At 41.0% G+C, this 21,221-nt stretch overlaps 1 protein-coding gene across 1 annotated transcript in view; it reads left to right on the top strand.

Moving 5' to 3' along the window:
• C8H10orf90 (chromosome 8 C10orf90 homolog) overlaps positions 1-21,221 on the top strand; it is a 68,222-nt gene that overhangs the window by 35,184 nt on the left and 11,817 nt on the right. The window contains 4 exon segments of the mRNA XM_072871478.1: positions 535-1,618; positions 16,490-16,780; positions 18,815-19,008; positions 19,966-20,164. Of these exon segments, the coding sequence (XP_072727579.1) occupies positions 535-1,618; positions 16,490-16,780; positions 18,815-19,008; positions 19,966-20,164 (1,768 nt within the window).

The following is a 21,221-nucleotide window of genomic DNA, read 5'->3' as shown; positions in this document are numbered from 1 at the left end:
TCACTTTTGTGGGAGGGATCATGGAGAAGTTTTTCCATGCTTATAACTGGTGAGGTTGTAGAGCAGTCGTGACCCTGGTGCACACGTGTCCTCTGCAGCATGTGATGGCACATTTGGACCTTCAGGCTAATGATCCATAATATATTTAAATGCACTTTTAATTCCAGCAGACCATCGTGAAAGAGCAGTTTAGACTCTGAAACTGGCAATTGCCTTTAACATGACCGTTTTTAAAGAAACATAGCAGCCACGAATCCCAGCTGCGACAATGGGTTACATACTGAAAATAATAGTATAGAATACACTTTTTAAATTTTAATATTTTTTTGCACCAGAGTAATAAGGTTTTCATTGAAGTCTCCCAGACAATTCAGGGCTGATTTCAAGAGCATGTGTTTTTAAATGACAAAAATGTTAGGATTAATAGAAAGTTAACAAATCTCGAACAAAACTGCCTAGTGTAGATGGTAGATGAGAAACAGTTACATATATTATGATAGCATATGTTGATAATTTGAATCTTTTCTTTTGCAGGAATCTCTGTCATCACAAAATACAAAACTGATTTCACCGATAGTCATTTCGCAGATAATTGATGAGAATAAATCAAAAGAAAATCGGCCCGCTTTGCCTATGCAGTCCATGATCCCCCAGCCCAGTGCTTATCACATGAAGCGATATTTGGCTAACCATGGTTCAGTCAACAGTAAAAGAGCACTTACTGTACTTCCCAGCAGATTAGAAATTCAGGCATCTTTCAATGACACGACGTCTCCATCGGACTCTCCCATCACAGGGAGAAAACAGCGTCAAAACCAGCAGGAAGGGTTTGCCTCCATAACTATTACAGCCAGGCGCGTTGCTGCAGGCTTCAGCGACCCAGCACGTGGAGCTGGGGCTGTGCAAGAGCCCAACGCCGTGTCCCCCACCTCGAGCAAAGTCCCTGCTGCCCTCTGTCGCTGGCCTCCACCGGGCCATGCAAACCCAATTGTCTCTCCATTAAAGATTTCTGAATCTTGCTCACAATTAGGCGAAGAGCCACAAAAGGGGATTTTTGACCCTGGAAACAAGGAGAACGGCGTGGGTCTTCAAAGCAGTGATGGGAGAGAGAAAGTACCACCTTCATTCATCTCATGTGTCCACCTTCAGGTTTCTCAGCAGTGTCCAAATACCATCTATTATTTAGACAAGTCGCTCAATGTGTGCATTGACCAACCTCGAATTAAATGCCAAAAAATTCATAGATCAGCGTTGTCCTTCAATATAAATTGCAGTTCGTCTAGATTAACAGCAGATGGAGTAGATGGCATAGCTAATGGAGAGCCAATAGAGGAGATATTTAAGACAAAGCTCCTAGGAGAAAACAAGACTCGACTCAGATCAAACTGGAGTGCAGACTTAACAGAAAAGAATGTAATTAATAGAGAGACAACAAATGAAGGCGATTTGGGTAGTAAATACCCTTTGCAAAGTGTCTTTGTCTCCGAACTTCCAGCATTCGTGGATATACCCAGAGGACCTAATAACGTAGTAACACCAAAGAAAGACGATGATAAGCAATCTGGCAGCTATCACACTACATTTTCTCTCCATCTTCCTAATTCAAGTGATGAGGCAGGTAAGTGATTTCCATAAACCTCAGCTTGTTGGAGCAGAAGTTCAGGCTGGAACAGACCCACCACAGTGATTTTATGTGAGCAGATAATAGTAATCTTTGCTTCTGCAAAGTCACGGTGAGTCAGAGCACAACCCAGACGTTTTCAGTTCCAGGACTGCCATGAATATATTTGCCATGCTAGTGATGCATGCTGCTCATCAGATGCTAGAGAAAACTCTGCCTGTGTTTTCTGCATTAAATCTCTATTTTTAACCATTTATAACTGTAATTAATTTTTTTTTCTCTCAGCAACATGCAAGCGCTTATCCCCTGAAAATAATTAGGTCTTTCTTTGTATAAGGGCTGAATTTCAAGGTGTGAGATTAAGAAGGAGATGGCTGCACTGAGCTTGGTTTTGTGCTCCTTGCCATTAAAAATGATCATTTTCAGCTTTTATTTAGAAGACTGTAGTAATATGCCCAGGCCTTTATAACTAATGGCTCCAGGTAAATGGTTTACAAATCTTTAACACATTTGTTTCAAACATCTCCAAGCACTTTGCAAACATGAAATTTTCTTTGCAACATTGCTCTCGGGGAAGGGAAAGGTACCGTGGGGATTGCTTCATGCCCAGAGTGGTATAGCTTCTGCTGCACTGGGCCGTAGCAGCTATTTTACAGTGCACTTGAATAACCACAGCTGAGTTTATTGACTCTCCAGGAAGGGAGTGTGGATGGGAAGAATGTCAATGAGTTAGTCTGGTTTGTACCAAAAACACTAAGGTTAAAACTTACCCCCCATGTATCCTGCGACCTTGGGCTACATTTAATTGCAATTACCTTGTTCTTATATGGCCTTTTTGAGCTAAGGGTCAGTATATGAACGTAAGCTACTTCCTAAGATTCATTTGTACCTTCATCTTCCCAGTGTGCAAATGGGAAAAAATGAGAAAGATGAGAAGTTGTGTGCTGTCTCAGGGGCTGGACAAGGTACAAAACCTGGGCTGCACCATCCCTTTGCACCTTGCTGTTACTGCTGTACTCGCTTTCCCGTGCCTGAAATCAGTGCGACTGCTCTTGCAGTTATCAAGGTGCAAACAGTGAGAAGGCACTGCTTGACTCAGAGGCCTCCTGCTTTAGCCTTAAAGAAAATTATCAACAGAGCCAGGATTTTCCACAGAGAAACCGGCGGTGTCAGTGATTCCAGAGTCAGGCCCTAAATGAAAGCCGCGTGGGTCTGCAGGGTGAAGCACCCGTCAGGCTCGCTGCTGAAGAAAGCCTGAGATGATAAAATATTTCTTTATAAGTGTAATCCAGGTTGTCTGTTGTTGAAGGGGAGATGGCACAGTGGGGAGCAGGAGAGGGAAGATGCCAACCAGTGCTAAAGCAGGGAAGAAATGTGAAGGGGTGAGGGTTGGTGAGGACCTTCCACTGACTGACACCAGCAAATTGTTTCAGGTTTGGACTTCATTGCATCCCATCCTAATTTCAAATAACAATGTCCTCCTGAAGTTTCCATAGAAAGTACCATGCATTCAAGGCTTTGTTCAACACCATCTAAGGTCTCTCTGTGATATACTACAGAAACAAAGATTAGAATAATATTGAGACTTTCCTGGGCTTGGTAATACAGTGGTGGTCATGAAAGAATCACTTTTACTCAAAGTAATTAGAAAGTGAAATAGGACACTGCTTATGGTTCCACAGTTTTCCTAAAAAGAGGAAATAAGTGAGGTAACCAGCTGAGAAATACTGTTTTTTGAAAAAAGATTTCCACCATTTGTGTACACAAGAATACAGGTGTAAATAAACATGGGAAGTGTTACCTTTTTAACTGCTTCCACCTTTTGTGTAAGCAATAATGTAGAATGTAAAGATACGTATTTCTCTTGATCAGCCCCTTTGTAATATATAAGAAGGTGTTTATCAGCTTACTACAACTTTCCTGTGTGAAATTTGTACAAACAGCCAGAATAATGCTTCAAAACAACAGCCTTTCCCATCAGGATCCCCAAAGTAATGAGCTCTTGCATAGCCGTCAGCCACAAATCATAAGAAAACTAGTTAAATGCATGAGACATCCGCACTGCTCATTAAAATGAAAGGCAATTGGTATGATTTTAATCTGGGAGAAAATGAAAAAGGGAGTTGCCTTTAGTTCTGAAAATGGGTGAAGCGAGGGAGAGAAGTGATCTTTTAGGTCCAATACTCCGTTCTGGTGCAAATCTGGTACAGTCCTACAGCCTGTTATATGTTTTTTTCCTGGACTAGTTTTAAATATCTAAAGAAAGGTATAACGGGACACAGTTGCCTTCCTGCTTTTTGCTGTGGCACTTCTGTGTATACAGCTCAAAATTACAAGACCTGTATTGCAAGATGCTGCTTTACGAGCACAGCAAAATAACTACCCCACCAGCAAAGTCCTTTATACCATTACAGATTCCCAATTCTTTTAGATATTTTTTTCCTCTAATGTTTACTAGCTCAAATCCATTTACGTTCAGCTTTGGTCTGCTATATGTTTATGCAATGAAATGTTTGTGAAATGAGATGTTTAAAAAGAAGGAAGAAGTCGCAAAGAAAGGGCAGCGAACAATTTTTGACACCGTGTTAATACTTTAACGTAATTATCTTATGGGTGAAGGAGCTGTGGAGAGCACTTTGTCTGTCACATTTCTGATGACCCAGAAAGTTTGAGTTTATATTAGTTTCCAGCTGTAGGCAATACCTTCCTGCCAGCAGAAATACAAGTGGTAATAACATCACCATGGCAAAAAAGAAAAAAAGAAAAATTACTTTCAAGGCTAGACTTTTCTGTATGAAATCTGTAAATGTAGTTTCCAGGATGTATAGGCTGCCCTATTAGGATCTGAAGTGGAATGAGCACCCAAACACTTCTCCGCTTTAGAGGTACTGGGGCCAGGTTTGCTGTTTCCTCTAGGGCCGATGATTGAGTCATGGCCTCTTTGGAGTGTCTTTTTTCTGATTTTTCATGTGGCTTCACTAAAGTAATGACAACTCCACTTATAGTATTACTCATACTATTTCGTGTTCAAATCCAAGTATTCAAGACTTGGCTTTACATGGACCTGGATAACCTAATCTAAGGCCCTGCTTTCAGCAGGAGGTTGGGCCAGATAATCTCCAGAGGTATATATTTCCACAATGTGCCACATATGAAAAGGATATTTTAGGCATATTAATGAAATGTAAATCTTGGGCTATGCTCGTGGATGGTAATTATACTTAGAAATCCAAATCCCTCAGACTCAGTTAGCATTCAAAGCCATATTTCATGTTATAGCATCCTAAGGATGGAATATGATCTTGTGATTTCACCGCTATGGACTGTATCGTCTACTGACTCCGTTGCTTTGGGTACTTTACTTCCATGATCTGGCAAGCAATTGGACTGTAAGTGCTGGAAAATCCATGTTACACGTGAAGTCAGACTTGAACTGTGGGAGGACATAGAGTCGTAGGATATAATTGTGTTTATTTTTAATGAGTGGCCAGCATTTAAATCCCTCGGGCAGCTTAAGGAACGTGTACCCGTTAATGTGAATGGCCCACTGAGAGCCACCCGACCCACCTCAGAGATATGACCAAGGGTAAGCCCGGGCCGAGCTCCATGAGGTCCTTGTCACAGGTGATCGATGTGCGTCACCCGGCCTTCGGTCATGGCTTTTAACAAGCTGTCAGAACTTGCTAACGCTGCTTTTAAGTGAATGCTGCAATTTCCTTTACTGTCTGTAGCTGATGTCTCATAAATACAAGGTAAGTTAAAACTGAAAAGATTAGTCTTGTTTCTGCTAAAGACAGGAGCATTTTTAATCTTAATTTCTCACCTCCATTTCATGAAGAATGTATTCCACATGAATATCTAGTTTTCCATCCATCTTCTACAATATATTACCCACTGGGCTCTAGGCTGAATTATTAAAAAGGAGCAAAGAGAAGAAAATGGGACAACTTTAAATTAATTTTGACCTCTTGATTAAACAATATCATCACTTTACTATGAAAGATTATAAATGCCAACATCTAAATTTATGTTTCTTAGGTAATTGTAAATGTCTTGATGCCTGAGCACCTTCACAAACATCAGCTACGTTATAAACTGAAATAATTTCTGCTAACACCTCAACTTTTATAACATCTACACTTTTGTTTTTCTTTTGTTGTCATGCCCAAAACTGCTGTGCAGAGTTATTAAGGAAGAACAGCTGAGGTGGAGAGAAACGTAAATCCGGTTTGGATGGTAGGTGCTGTGCTGGCTCCCGCAGCCCTACGCTGAGATACAGAAGATGTGGAGGATGCGCAAGGAGGGTGGGGGGAGATGACAAAAGGGCATCTCATGAGTCACACTCACACGTAAACTACCCACAAGTAGGGAAATCAGGATTATGAGGTATGCGTGAGTTAGCAATGGAAGGTGAACATGACACAATGGTGATGGCTGTGACTGCGGGCGTGAACGCGGGCGGCAGTAAGTGCAGGCACTGGGAGCCAGAACGGGCTCAGGGGGTGTCCGGGGGGGCTGCGCTGCCGGCGTCCCTTCTCCTGCAGAGATCAGGAATGAAGCACTCAAGAAAGGAAAGAACACATTTAAATCCGTGAACAAGACAGATCAGAGAGCTGGTATTGTAGTTGCTTATACTTTTTCCCAAAGAGAATGGCAGGTGACTTGAAAGCATAATTTACTTAATTAAAGCAACCCAAGACAGTGGATGAGGAAAACTGAGCTGGGATCTGGGCTTTTGGGGTGTTGAACGGCCCCAGATGATTATAGGCTTCTGTTTCCTTCTTAAGCAAGAGTTTTATTAACAAGTGCTGAGGCCAGCAGCATATTTACTAAGGGGTAAATAACTAGACTTTAATTTGTTTCAAGAGCTATTTTAATTTTTTTGCGCATGTGTATATATATATGTGTGTGTGTATATATATATACTTGTATTGGAGTAAAATCAGAACAGCTGGTGCTGTGGGATTTCAATATGCTGCTACCTGCAAAGCAAAAGAATGTTTTCATTTTAAATACACATTGCAAAGCCCCTGGTATCTGAGACGTTTGTATATCAAGAAAATATTTGTAGGTCACCTTTAAACTAATATATACTCATGGTAATCAGAATGGGCTAATGTAGGCAATCTTAAGACTGAAGACTCTTAATAGTATTTACTTTCAATTACTAAATAGTATTTGCAATGTTTCGATGAATGAATGTGGCCTATCTGGTGTTCTCACCTCATCTTCTGTTTATGGGAAAGTCACCATGCAATAACCCAGAGTACAAGATTAGTATGTGTGTGGGGGAAATATATATATATTTACATGAACAAGATATAATTAGACGAAAGCTGTTCCTTACAATATGGAATTTATTGTATAGAAACTTGAGTAGCTACAGCTGATGCTAATTAACTCTCCAGCCTGAGAATGTGTACAGCAGTAGTGATGGTGAAGACAGGAAAAATGTGAAATATGGCACAGAAGATTTTACTTTAGCTTGCACCTGCTAAGCATGAGGAGCCAAATCTTCAGCTGATGTCAACCAATAGAAATATCTGCCTTCAGAGGAGTGACACTGATTTACATCAGCCGAGAATCTGGCCGGGGACGTTACTGACTTGGCATTATGGACATAGCAGCTGGTGCCGACTTGTTAAGAACAAAGGACCACATGCCAAAAAGCCCATTAAAAGGAGCTCCTTTGATGTTTCACTTCATCTGGTATAAATTTAAAATGGAGGAGGTTGTCAGTTTTCCTTAGCCTAGGCGTTTTGTGTCATTGGGTCTGTGTCACACTGCAGTGTGACCTTCATGTACTGTATGAGGTGCTGAGAAATTGAGGACTCAGTCCTCACAGATGTTGAAAACTCGGTGAGGAATTGGCAGTCCTCAGTTACAAGTGACTCTGGAAGATGCTGCCAGCCTTCGAGACAGACCCCAACCGGTGTGATGGGCAATAGCAGTTGCCTCTCCTTATCTTGGAGCTTTTCCTTAGAAGGAAGGGGATGCCTCCTCTTCTCTGGAGGGCCCTTTTACATTTATGGAGTACCAAGCTCTTGAGCTTTGCCCCTTGTTTCAAATACCTGCTGCCAGTTTCCCCATCATCTGGTGTGATGAAGGAAGGGGTGATGATGCTCATCAGGTGTAAGAGGAGAAGCAAGGGATCAGTGTGGAGGGGTATTCTTTCTTACTCCACTTATTTAGAAAAACTACAGGACTCAGAAGAGTGATGTGGCCTTCTGCCCTGTCATACGGATGCATAGCCACTGTTGGAGGTTGCAGGTGACAGATGTAAGCAGGAGGGAGAGATGGTGCTCAAGGTCATGTAAGCCAAAGCTTCCCCTGGGCTGCTTTCCAATGATGGCACTGGTGATTCGGTGGCACTGTGACGTCACAGTGCCCCTGGCTGTGATTACAGCACTCATATCTTCCTACGGAGCTAATCGTTCTTTAACAATTTATCTGTGGTTTTAGGCAACAAGCAGCCATGGATAGCTGGGGGGATGGTTGGGGTTTTTTGTTTTGGGGTTTTTTTGTGGAGGTGCTTGTTTGTTTGTTTGCTTTTACTTGCTTAAGGGCATGACCACAAAATAATTTGACTGGAGTTGAAGGAGCTCCCCACCTTCAGAAAGCATGCCTTTTGCAGATTAAAAGCTCAGTTTTATACTATGGGGCATAGCAGCGAACCTGTTGGATAGAAAGGCCATTGTTTCTCCAGAAGACAGAAGGATGTCTGCCCTGTTAATGAAGTTATGGACAGCATTTCTATGAGTGAAACTGATAAATCAGAATTATTTTCCCAAAGATGATCATATTGTCTGCTGAAGATCCAAATTAAAGTTCAGCTTTCCTTGTTTTGGCATGTGAAAGTTAAGGGTTTGATTTTTGCACTGTTTTCCATCTTGTTCAGGGTGGACATTTCTAACTTGAGCTGGTAAGTTGTGGTAAAAATGTGAGACAATTTGAAGTGAAAGACTCTGGAGGGGGCAAGTCACTTGTTAGCACTCAGGGCAAGCAGTGGAGGACTGAATACTAGAATTGTTAAAATAATGACTAAGAGAAAGAGACGGGCTATGTGGATTCAGTGACTGCATTATGCCACTGGAGTAAAGGGCCTCGTTTTCCCCTTATTCACACTTGGTTTAAACTGGGAGCAACTCTTCTGCAAGTCTGTGGAATGAGTACTTGGCTCAGTCTGGCTGCGGTAAATTATCAGAAAGAGCTGAACAACTAGGTGTCTTTGACATGATGAGAATACCAAGTGGTCGATACATTTCTTACCCTGCAAATCACCGTTTAAATGTTCTGAATCATCCTGAATTTTTTTTTTTTAAAGTCACACTGCATCAGATTACTCCTTGAGTCACTACAATAGCACCTGATAGCTTCGGGTATGACATCCTTGAAATGCAAACATGGATGTCTAACTCTGAGGTTTTGTTGCGTGGATGTTACAGAGAATGTCTCAAAAATACAGCAGCAAATTTCAAAGTATTTTCAATAATCATTTCCATGGTTCTTAACAATATGAACAGAGATCCTCTCAGTCTAAGGACCAGTTGCCTGGGAGTGTTCGGTTTGTTAAAGACATGGCTTTGGTATAGCATGGCCAAAAAGGCATGACAAGAAAAACAATGATGATTCCAGGCATGAGTCTAAAATCTAAGACTGATTATCTTCAATGAGAAAATAATTACCAGGTGCTTGACCAACCTCCAAATTATGAAAGGTTTAATGAAAAGGGAATATTTTTCCTTTTATCCTGTCCCAGCACATAGGAAGCAAAGGGGAAAAATGTTAGCAAAATATACAAATGCTATTCTTGACCAGCTGGGTATTGGGAACTCACTGGTGCAAACAGTCGAATCAAATCATGTGGGTGGATTATTTCCTGACCGCTAAAATATTCTGCGGCAATAATACACTCTCATGATTCAGAGTGTAAGATGATCTCCTGCAGGTGCCAGGCAGGAACGTTTCCTTTTTGCTGGTGCAGTCATTGCAAATTACACCCTGGTTCCACCAAGCCTCTCCGTGCGCAGTCGGTGCGTCACATCCTGTCCTGAGCAGCACGTTGCTACCCATTAGCTCCCTGAAATGAGTGGTGTTCCCTTATTTAACACCACAAGAGACGATTGGTCAATTATTTGCAAAGTGTTTTGAGAAAATAAATTGGCACTCACCACAGAGAGGCTTATTGTTAGGTGCCATTGATTAGCTGCATTATGGGATTGTTTGCTCTGAAGCCAAGTGTTGGACTACACTCTAATTTTGCCAAAAGCCTTCTGTAAACAAGCTGTTTCTTGACATCAAGAGGCTCTTCCTACTTTGGACTGATTATAGGTTTGAAGCCTAATAGCTCTTAGGTACACTTGATAAGCTTTCTCTTTTAAATGATTACAACTTTCTACAGTCAAATATTAGCTTTTGCAAAAAGAAAGCATCTTCCTTCTGAGAAATGTATCCACAGCTGTCAGCATCATTTAAAAAAAAAAAGAAACAAAAGAGCTAGCTAGAAAAAAACCCAACCTTTTTTTGTTAGAGATAATTTTTTAATCTAGACTTTTAGCTCGAGGTGTTATTTATATAGCTGAGATAATTAAGCCTTATCCTCACCAGGCAGGGCTGTTTGAAGAAGCATTAGTATAGGTACAAAGACACGTTCATCGGGAGTAACAGTCTGGCTGATTCTCTCTGTTCAAGCTTGCAAAGTTGCCTTGACTTTGGGTCTTGACAATTCTGGGAATGGAGCCGAGGATGTGGCCCAGCCCTGCTTCTCAGGATCCAGCCCCAGGTTTTTATTGAAAGGTAAATCCAAGACCTTGTTAAGCATTACATTTTGATTAGGGAGCATGAGCAGAGCTACATTACTGTCAGGATTTTTTGCAACTTGGACAGTTTCCATGGATGCTAATGCTGAACAGCATCTGACACCGCCTCTTGCAAACAAGCAATTTGACAAACATCAAAAGGCAGTTAGGGACATAGGTCCCACTGCTGGTCAGCAGAAATTTTAGTAAAAACGTCTGAATTTTGTAGCACTCTTCGCAGACTGCAGCTTGTTGACTGATTAAAAGCGATGTCTTTTCCTTGGCAGCGATCTGAACGATAAATTATCCGTCCTATCTTCCATCCCTTGACAAACACTGAAATAACTAATAATATTGTCATTGCTCTCAATGTTTCCATTTTTCTGTGTTACCAGGCTGTTGAGATGATGCGGTTTGTTTACTTATATCTAAGATCGTATGGCTTAGCAGGGGTAATACTTGATTCATGATAGGAATTGAGTCATCAGTCTTTGTCATCAGAAGGCTGGAGTCTTGGTTTGGATTATGGATCACTGCTTGCCTGCTTGAGGTACGTGTGGGCTCTGTACAACCTACATATGCCTGAGTCTAAATCTTGAAGAAGGTAGAAGTTTCTCATATTTAAGGAACGTTAATTGCTGCTCCTCTCTGCTTGGGGTATTGGCAGAGTGAGCTCCCATCATGGAGGTCTGGGAGAGCTCAGACTCCCAGGGCATGGGGCTTTTATTAAATTAAAAAAAAAAAAAAACAACAGCAGGTGGTCTGTAATGTAAAGCCTACCTACAGTGATGATGTCTGATCTCATTAATGACACACAGTGAATCAACGCTGTGTGTCTCCTTCCCCGGCCGCCTCTTGTCAGGCTTGCTTGGTGGTCATGGAGGATTTGTAGCGCTGCATCTGTTAAAATGAACTTTGGCCAATTTCAAAGAAGCACTTTGTCATGAATTGTCAAAAATCCGCATTGAAACGCTAGGAAGAACGTTATAGGAAAGTATGAAAAGCTGCATTATCCCACTGTAAAAGGAAAATAAAAAAAAAAAGTCGTAACAATGGAAAAGGGTATGTTTGCCTGAATTGTCCATGTTTCAAGGAAAGGCAAGTTTAACCTGCTGTAATGCAGGGTCACTTCCTGTTAGCAAAACCCCCTGAAGGGAGAGGGAGAAAAATGTAAAAAGATACTTTACAATAAAACAATATACTCATTTTACTCAGAGATCAAGGATTCTTTAAAAAAAGAGCTTTTGAAAACCTACCCTTGGTTTTACAGAATATTTTCAACTCCTCCAATATCATATGGTTTTCACTAAGTCATTATTTAAGAATTGAACTGCTGTCTTTTTCTTTCTTGCATAGGGCAAAAATGACTTTTCTCTGAATGTAATTATGATTTTGTTCCCTTTTCCCCTATAAGCAGCTGAACATTTACAACTAGGATCTATATTTGCCAAATTTTATTAATGGAGTAATTCTGCTTTCTGTTTCTTCGAGTTTTGTTCTCCTGTATCTCCCAAAGCATTACACTTGCATGTCTTTGTTCATTAGTTTTAAAGTCTTTCTTCAGCTGGGATAATAGAAAAAACATATATTGCCAGTCATCCAGTTGCAATTCTAGCTATTCTCAGAGGGGCATATATATTCCAAGTTTGGTGCGTGGGGATTTAGATATACAATTCCAGATAGTCTTAATGAGAGTAACAGTCCTAATTCCCCACACAGTATATTAAAAATGGATCCAGAACGTACAGAATGAAACTCTGTGATCTTACCTTTAAGTAACTTTGCCTTTTCCTCTTTTTTTCTAAATATCATTTGCATCTGCATTCGTTAGTGAAGATAATTGACAGCTGCTTTGAGGATGAGGGAGCTGGTCTTTGGAGACCATGTCTGTTTTGCTTTGCTGTGTTTTCCTGGGGATTGACTGTGCCTGGGTGTACCTTTTGAATTGAAAGGTTAATTCAAGAGGGAGTTAGAGGAAAGAATTTACCAAATTGGCTCCGTTATTATTCTGATTGCCTTTGATGTTAGACAAGAACAAGGCGCACCTTTTCTTATTGCCTTAATTAACTACAAAAAAAAAATCCCCACCATACTGTGAATCTAATAAGGATTAAGATTTAGTTATAATATTAGTACAAGATCTAAGGAAGACACTTTTAATGCAGAAGGATGCAGTGTTTTTATACGTGAATTTCCTAAGGAATCTAGCTTTTTAAATTCTTTCTTAGACATCCTTTTGTTGTCATAAAATGCTAAGAAGCAGCCATCATCCTTATTTTTAATTTTAGACCCCGTTCCTAGTTTTGTTCATGCCTTTCTTTTCTTTCTCTCCAATCCACATCTTTGTGGGAATCCCCAGACCTTACGGGCAGAATGCGACTGGTGGCATTTCTTTTAGCAGGGAAGGGGTGCAGTGCAGAAGGGAAGGCTGTCTGCATTTGCACTATATGTAAGAAAATTCCAGCAGCTTAATTCTCAGTTCTTGAAGGTTACTGTACTTACACTTGGAAGCCGATATCCACAAATAGCTAGTTTGGTGGTTAGGAGTAAATGGAGTGTGAATACTCCAGGCAACTCTTCTTTCTTTTGTTCAGATCCATATTCTAAGATGTTAGAGAGGAGAGATGTGACTTACAGACAACTCTCTTGCTCGCTTTGGTCTCCGCTGTTTTATTTTGCTACCTTGCAGCCCATTTTCACCACCCTGACGATTCGTGCTGCAGTTTTGGAAACCAATGACCAGCCATAGCAAATAGCCTCTCCTGGGGACGCAACAGCGGTTTGAGTGGTCTGACAATCTCAGTGAAGAAGCTGTTTGGCTTCACAACACAGACATTTGTTGCACAGACCGTTTCTTGATATGAAGGCAAATAATCTCCTACTGTGATGCTGCCTTGGATGAGCAGAAACTCTTTTCTCCTTTCCTTTTTCTTTTCTTCTCCTCTCTGCTTTCTACTGGCCAGCAAACTATTTTAATTTAAAAGATGATTTAAAGAGATAATCTGTTTTCCATTCAAGTTCTTTCTGTGGCTTAGCTGCCCTCTTTTTTTTTTTTTAATTCCCCTCTATCCTTCTGGTATCTTGGCTGCCTTTGTGAAAAGACTTCCTCCTCTGCCGCTCTGCAGTTACTTAACGCTACCTGCTGCTTTCTTCATCTCCTACCGTGCTGCCTGTTTCTACCTCCTCCCACAAACACTCTTTGATGCCTATGACTCCATTAATCTGTCCCAATGTTTTTTCCCTCTATATGTCATAAAACATTTGTAGAAACACAGTGTGTAACTGCAGGTATGGGATTGGTCAGGGAACGGAGGAACAGATCGCTGTATATGCATGAGCTCCAACTGAGTGTATGCATAGAACTGAGTCTATCCAGTTTGTTGAGAGTATTTGCGTCAAAACTGTTTTCATCTGAGAAGAGAGCTAAGTTTTGACAAAAGATAAGGTAAATATTTGCAATGTGTGAAAAGCAAGGAGAAAAATAAGTTATACCAGAGAGAAGAGGAAGAGCTTGGATGCTAGCCTAGAATTTGGGAGCTCTGTGTGCACTTTCTTGCTTTGACCAGATTTTCTGTATGGCTGTGAAATTGCTTAGGACAGGGTTTATCCCAATGAATTTAATTAGAAAAAAGTTATTTTTTCTGTCTATGCTGATCTTCAGGAATTCCTCACTAGAGGATCCCCTGAGAAGTTGACTCCTTCTGCCTGTATGGTCAGTTGAGTTTACAGAAAGAAACATGTTAAAAGCTTTCTGATCTGCATGGTAAGGGAAAAACACGAGGTGCTGTACCTTAATGTCTCTGATTTCCCCAGAAATAGAGGGTGAGCGAAAAGAAACATGAGCCATTCAGATCACTAAAATGTGTAGGAGACCATCATTTTGTGGCAAAGAATATTTCTCACCTACTGCAAGTGGATTAAGGATTGGGAAAGTGAATTGCAAACTTCCCACACTGCACTGCAGGATCTAATTTTACTTAATGACTATGAGATAAGGAAGTGTCTAACATGATGTGGCATTTCGTCCTTCCTTGTGGATTGGATCAAAGAAGAAAAACACTTCTAATCTTCCCTCTGTCCTCAACCAAGACATTGGAAAGAAGTGTTTGGAGAGGGGCAGCTGCTGAGAATGAGTCAGCAGAGAAAAGAATTACGTGGCTGCTTTTAAAAAAGTGTTTGTCATGAAGCACCAGTAGTTTATTAAATGTCTTATGTCCACAACAGAGAATGAGACAACCCCTGCCTCGTTTGCTTGGTCTTATGCTTACGTCTGAAACCAATTGGTTTTTTTTCCTTTGTCCTGGTTTCGGCTGGGATAGAGTTAATTTTCTTCCCAGTAGCTGGTATAGAGCTGTGTTTTGGATTTAGGATGAGAATAATGTTGATAACACACTGATGTTTTAGTTGTTGCTAAGTAATGTTTACACTGGTCAAGGACTTTTCAGCTTCTCATGCCCTGCCGGGTGCGCAAGAAGCTGGGAGGGGGCACAGCCAGGACAGCTGCCCCCCACTGCCCAAAGGGCTATTCCAGTATAGAAACTGGCGCAGTATAGAAAGTATATGGCGCAGTATATACCGTCAGGCGCAGTATAGAAACTGGGGGAGTTGGCCGGGGGCAGCAATCGCTGCTTGGGGACGGGCTGGGTGTCGGTCGGCGGGTGGTGAGCGGTTGTATCACTTGTTTTTTTGTTTTACCCTGGCTTTTGTTCCTCTCTCACTGTCTTCTTGTTTTCCTTCTCATTACAGTTTTCATTTTTGTTGTTGTTGTTGTTCCAATTATTAAACTGTTCTTATCTCAACCCACGACTTTTCTTACTTTTGCTCTTCTGATTCTCTCCCCCAGCCCACCGGGGGATGGCGGGGGGTGAGCGAGCGGCTGGGTGGTACTTAATTGCTGACTGGGGCTAAACCACAACACCTGGTATCTCCCAAATCTCTCAGTTGCCGCCTTTCACCAATTTTTTAATAGCTATTGGTCATTTCCATCTACATAAATCTTTAGGTCTCGAGTCAGCCTGTGACTAGGACTGCCAATAGCAAATTTATGCACATTATTTAAAAAAGAAGAGCAGAGTCATGCTGCGTGCGTGGCCGTGTGGGTGCTTGCCTACCAGGGACCACTACCGTGTGGTTTACAGGGACAGAAAATAGTTCCCATCTGCACCTTCTTTCTTCCCGCCTTGTTGATCCTGATGCCCTTCCCATGTTGTCCCTAATTCTTTGGATTTCATTTCCTGGCATTTTTTTTCCTGTTCTATTTCTTCTCCCTCCAAAACTCTGCCTAAAATGCACCTTGGACAATGGACACTTCTGTGTGCTTATATGCCCACACTCTCAATTTTCTAGGGTTTTGCTGGCAGTAGTGGTGGTCAGCTTGAATTGGTTTTCAAGGTCTGTATAGCACCGAGCTTACCCGACACACTCCAAAAGCTCTATTGCTTTTGACATAGCAGGGTCCTGCAGTTGTAGCTGCTGTGCAACATCCTTCTCATCAAAACAATTTCAGAGGAAAGCGTATCTTGTACAAATCGGACCTTTTTGCTGCTGGTTCCTGCTGCGGCTTTGCACAGAGGTAGAACGGGGCACTAAAAATGTTGGAGACGGGTGCTGCTTTTGAGGCAGCCGCTCCAATAGAGAAGTTAAACCCCAATCCCGAAACCACTCAGTTTTCATCACAGCCACCACTGGATCTGTAACTATAATTCTGATCAGGTTTAACCAATCTAAAATGTTCCTAAATGTGAATAAGAGATGAGAGAAAGACACATAACATACCTTTTTGTCAGAGGTATCTTGTCTCCTTCCACGCTGCCCATCAGAGTGTATCTAAATTATTTAGAAAGGCAGTTTATTTTTATGAAGAGTATCCTCTGTGATTATTTCTATCGGTAACATTTTGTTGCAGTACAGCTGCGTGGCAGTCATGATAAAATTTGTATCAGTTACAACTTTTAAAATATACGACTGAAAGCAGTTTTGCAGGAAATAAAAATTACGAGGGCTAGAGAGACGAGAAGAAAAATGTTCCCATGTTATAGAATTTGGGGTTGTTTTTTTCTGTCTTTCACAGGAACACAAATGCTGTCGGGAAGCAAGAAGAAGCAATGCACCACGGGCAGGAGCAGCACAACGGCCTCTGGCTCTCTTCCAGATACAGCATGCAGAAAGGCAATCGCTGCTGCTACTGATGGCTCATTGAAAAAGAGGGATCCCTCCAAAGGCACCTCCACATCCAAAGAGATCCAAGCACAGGGCGTCCTGAAACCAAAAATGTCTGTCTCCGGTAGTATGTGCAATAGAAAAGCTTCATCAAGAATCCTCTCAGAAGAAAATGTTCACAGGCAAAATCAGCTCCTAAAAAGTAAGGTACAAATCCTACTGTGGTTGTTAGGAATATGGTTTCAATAATAAGATGAGATCAGTCTCAAAGAAAAAAGTGAAATAATGGAAAGTCAGTCCATTTTCGTCCAGCTTTAAGTGCTGAGTATGAGTCATCTGGTGAGAGATGAATCAACTAATCTGACTGTATACATTGCTATGGTTAATAGAAAACAAGATTAAAATGAGAAAGATAAGCTTACTTTGAAAGTAGATTCAAGGAAATCTTGAAAAAACATTACAATTGCAGAGTCAAGCAGTCCCAGTCCCACCAAGAAACACCAGAAGTGAGGTTATTTTTACAACCTTGTTTCGATACCTTTCTTTCACTTCTGCAATCATGACAGCCTGAACTATGTGGGGCACAGGTATAGCATGAAATACTGTGTTTGAAGAGATTATCGTGAAGAAAAAAAAAAGAAAAAAGTTTAACAATTGATTATCAACAAACTTTCAGCATGTAAAGCTTAATTTCTTCTAGTTCAGCAGCTGTTTGGATGTCTTAATTCCAACACTTATTCAAACAGCTAAAATGGAGGTGACACAAGCAGCTGTATTCATGCATCAGGTATTTTTGCAGAAGACAACTGAGATATACTATAGATTAATTTGGCTTTAGTATCAATAGATTTGTGAGAAATTTACTCCAAGAATACCTTAAAAATGCTACAATGGTCGTATAGCCTTTTTTCTTACAGCGTTTTTTCTTATAGATTTTTTGTAGGCAGGTAGGCAAAACTTTTTTGTTACTGACTATAAAGCTACTGAATACAACACCCATGTCGATGAGAGAAGCCTATGTTCTGCTCTCAGTGCCTGAAGTTAAATTATGCCATTTCACTAACTGGAAGTGACTTAGTTTTATAAAAGTGAAGCATCCACTGAGATCTACCAAAGATAAAGTTAATCGACACCTCTGTAAACCTGGCTTATCAAGCAGTTTAATTTCATGTTCACAGGTTTCAAGTTTTTTTCCCAAGTGTTTAAAAGAATAGTATTAGGGAGGAAATATAGTTCAGGCTTTTGTAAGGCAAAGGTACCCAGCACAGATAATTTTAATATTCTTTTAAGTACAATACAATATGTATAGTATGTCATAAAGATGAAAATATTTTAAGTTTATTGTAATCAAAAATTGAAATAAAACAGTAATGGACTTTATTCACACATATTTAGTTCTAGAAATCAAATTATTTGGCAAGGAAGAGGTACTCCAATGTGACTTTTCAAAATAGTTCATATAGGGCTCTTCCCAAGTTCCTTTGTTATTTTGGATTAATTCTGTCCTCTAAATGAGAATCTTGTGAACTCTGATTTTTGAGCACATAGCCTCTTTTGGTCCTAATTTGTGCAGGGAGTATCAGTCATAGAGCATTAAAGCATAATTATAAGTGTAGAAAATAATCTTTTTTTCTCAGTGGAGGACTTTGTGAATTGACAGCTTTCATAATAATATGCTATAATGCATATTAACCTTTTGTTTATTACTTTTTTCATGGAGTCTTTCCCCTGGCTAATGAATATATAGAAATGATAGAAAGCAAACCATATTACCAGCAACGAAAAAAACAAGAGTAGCATTTATGAAAGTCTCAGTATGGTCAAAGAGAAATGATATGTGATTAAGATCCATAACAATATGTTATTTCCTACAATACGTGCAATAAATTGAAATGAACTCAAACTGCAAGGCGCAGCGTGATATCCTTTGCTTCCATGATGCAACCGTGTTACAGAAGTGTCTTGCTTTTGGGAAGCGACACCAGCAAATGGAGCTAAGCATCCGAGCGGTTTAATTATGCTTCGATGTGATATCTGGCTTAATGTGAAAGATACTCTGGGTGTCACAGGGCAGTGAGTAGCACCTATGATTAGATTTGATCTATTCTGCTTAATGAGGCCTATTAATAATACCTTGGCATTCTTATTTCAGAAATTGCCCTCTATGTCTAATGAGGTGGAGAACCCAATAAAAAATTAACCATGCACTCTTAATGAACTTTTAAATCTCTCGAAGGTGATTATGAATTCTGTGGTTCAAGTGACAAAATAAAGGAGTGTAAGGAGGAGGATGAGCGGGAGCGAGCCAGCAGGGTAACACTATCCACAGCTCGCTCGCCAGATGTTACTCGTGAGAAAAACGACACGCTCACCCAGCCAGAAACCGGCTCCCAGCCTGAGAAAATTCCACCAGCCCCGCGGACACTGCGGGTAAAATATCAATTTGTTTTTACTGTTGCTGTTAATACCTGGATTGATTGATTGATTGATTGATTTTTTTTTTTCTGGTTTTTTTTTTTTTTTTTTTCATGGATGGTGGTTGCTTCCCGGGAAGTGGCTGAGGGCAGAAGTTTGCATTTCCTTGTTTTTTCTCCTTTCCAGTGAAGTTTTGGTAGCTTGCATCAGCTGCCAAGATTTGCTGGGCAGTTTGGTTGTAAAAGATCCCCATTCTAAGCCTCACCTGCCCATTCCTGTAGAGGAACATGGTAAAAGTTTGGGGATTCACAAATTTCCCAAAGACACTTCCGAAATTGTACCTCAAAACTGCCAATTTCCCAAATGCGCACAACATCCAGTACCACAAGTGGCAGCCGTAGGTACCGACATGACCCCAGGTTGATAGCAAGCCCCAGCAGCAGACGTGCTTTCCTGCCTTCTCCTCCGGCACGCATTGCAGACCAATCTCTGCTCCCATCTTCTGTCCTAAGACATTCCTAAATGCTGAAGCAGCCTTTGACTGGAAAGCGTTTTCTTTGTGGATCATCCATGAATAGATCTGCATGACAAGCTAAATAAACAGGAACGTTTGTGAACTGTCAGTGACAAGCTGCTTGGGCGATGGGGTGAGACGAGGAAATAGGCAAAACATCAAGAACTTGAATTTGGGTAACTTATAAAAATATGTAATTCAAAACCTTTTGGATATGTTTTCTTAAAGTTGGGTTTTTTCAGAAATATTCTCCCTTGCTGATCTGGAGATTTCACACCAAGGCAGCTTGCTAACAGTAAAAGGAAGTAAAGGCAGATAGGAAGGCAGTTTGCTAACTTTCATACAGAGAAGCAGTCATTTTCATTGATAATCTCTTACTGAACCCACTTAGATGCATATCACATTTTTTTCTTCCTTTTAATTTTTTTAAAACGAAGCGGTTTCTCTCTTTCATTTAGGAAGCACTAGAAATCCATAAGCCTCAGTTCATCTCTCGTTCACAAGAGAGGCTGAAGAGGCTTGAACGTATGGTCCAGCTGAGGAAAGCCCAGCAGAGCGATGCTCCTGCAAGCAACCAAGGAGCGCTCGTTCACAAGCTTTCCTCAACATCCACTTCAAGCAAAAAAAAGCAATACACCATTCCTCACCCGCTCAGTGGTAAGTTGAATTGTGACCAGCAACAGGTCTGTAGCTGTCTTTGAAATCTTGCCACATGTATAGTATTTCTGTATTAACTTTGTGAAGCAACATGAGACCCGCTGCTCCTGTTTCACCCCACCAGCGCTCCAGCATCTGTCCTAACGCTCAAAGCAGAAACTCTCTGAAGCACAGAGATGGGTCAGTGGGGATAAGGTGTTTGCTGTGGTCTGTGGCAGCAGAAGGAGACTTCCTTGGGGACTTTCTGTCATTGTCACATGCAGTCGTGTTCTTCAGCATGATGCAAGTTGCTGCTAGGTGTAGAGGTGATAGCAATAAATGGCATTTCATACCCCCCACAGCTCACAGAAAGACCAGTTTTGGGGGAGAAGTGACAGTTTGGGGCACAGGTGGGATTTGGGAGTAGGAGTCCCAGTCCGGTCTTCTCAGCAGCTTCAGGTGTGGGCTTGCCATTTGACTCATGAAGCCCTCAGCAGTGAGCTAGCTGTGAAAGAGTGCTTGTCTGCCCAGCAGCTGTATGCACGGCTGCTAAATCAGTGCATCTAAAGTCTGTGATTTCCTAATTCAAGTTGATTAGGTTGTTTTATTACCCTAGTGGTAAACAGACTCAATATCCTCAATATCCAGTAAGGAAAACCGTTCTCTCTGAGAAGCTCCCTTGCAGCTCCCTCCCAATAGCACCTCTGTAAATATTATCTAGGCACAAGATGTTAAACAAATTACTTTTGTTTTTCTTTTCTTCTTTTTTTTTTCTTAATTGCCATCTGGCTGTTACTTAATTCAGTTGACTAAAGAAAAAGATTTATTTGATTGATTGGCATTCCTCTTTACATTTTGGTTTTAAGTCTGTGGCTGTTTGAAGCCACATTATTCTACTGAAAAGTAAATCAATTGAAAACATTAAACAACTAGATGGGTCACCTAGAGGAAGCAGGAAAGAAAATCTTTGATGCTCTCAACACTCAGAAACACATATATTTTTTTGCTCCCTGGGGAATGAGACTGGGTGCAGGAAAGCTGGGCGCAGTCCCCATCTCGGGGCTCTTGGCATGCTTTG

This window comes from Ciconia boyciana, chromosome 8 (genome assembly GCF_034638445.1).
Source record: "Ciconia boyciana chromosome 8, ASM3463844v1, whole genome shotgun sequence".
Lineage (NCBI taxonomy): Eukaryota > Metazoa > Chordata > Aves > Ciconiiformes > Ciconiidae > Ciconia > Ciconia boyciana.
Note: the sequence above shows the minus strand (reverse complement) of the source record. Positions and strands in the feature narration are given on the sequence as shown.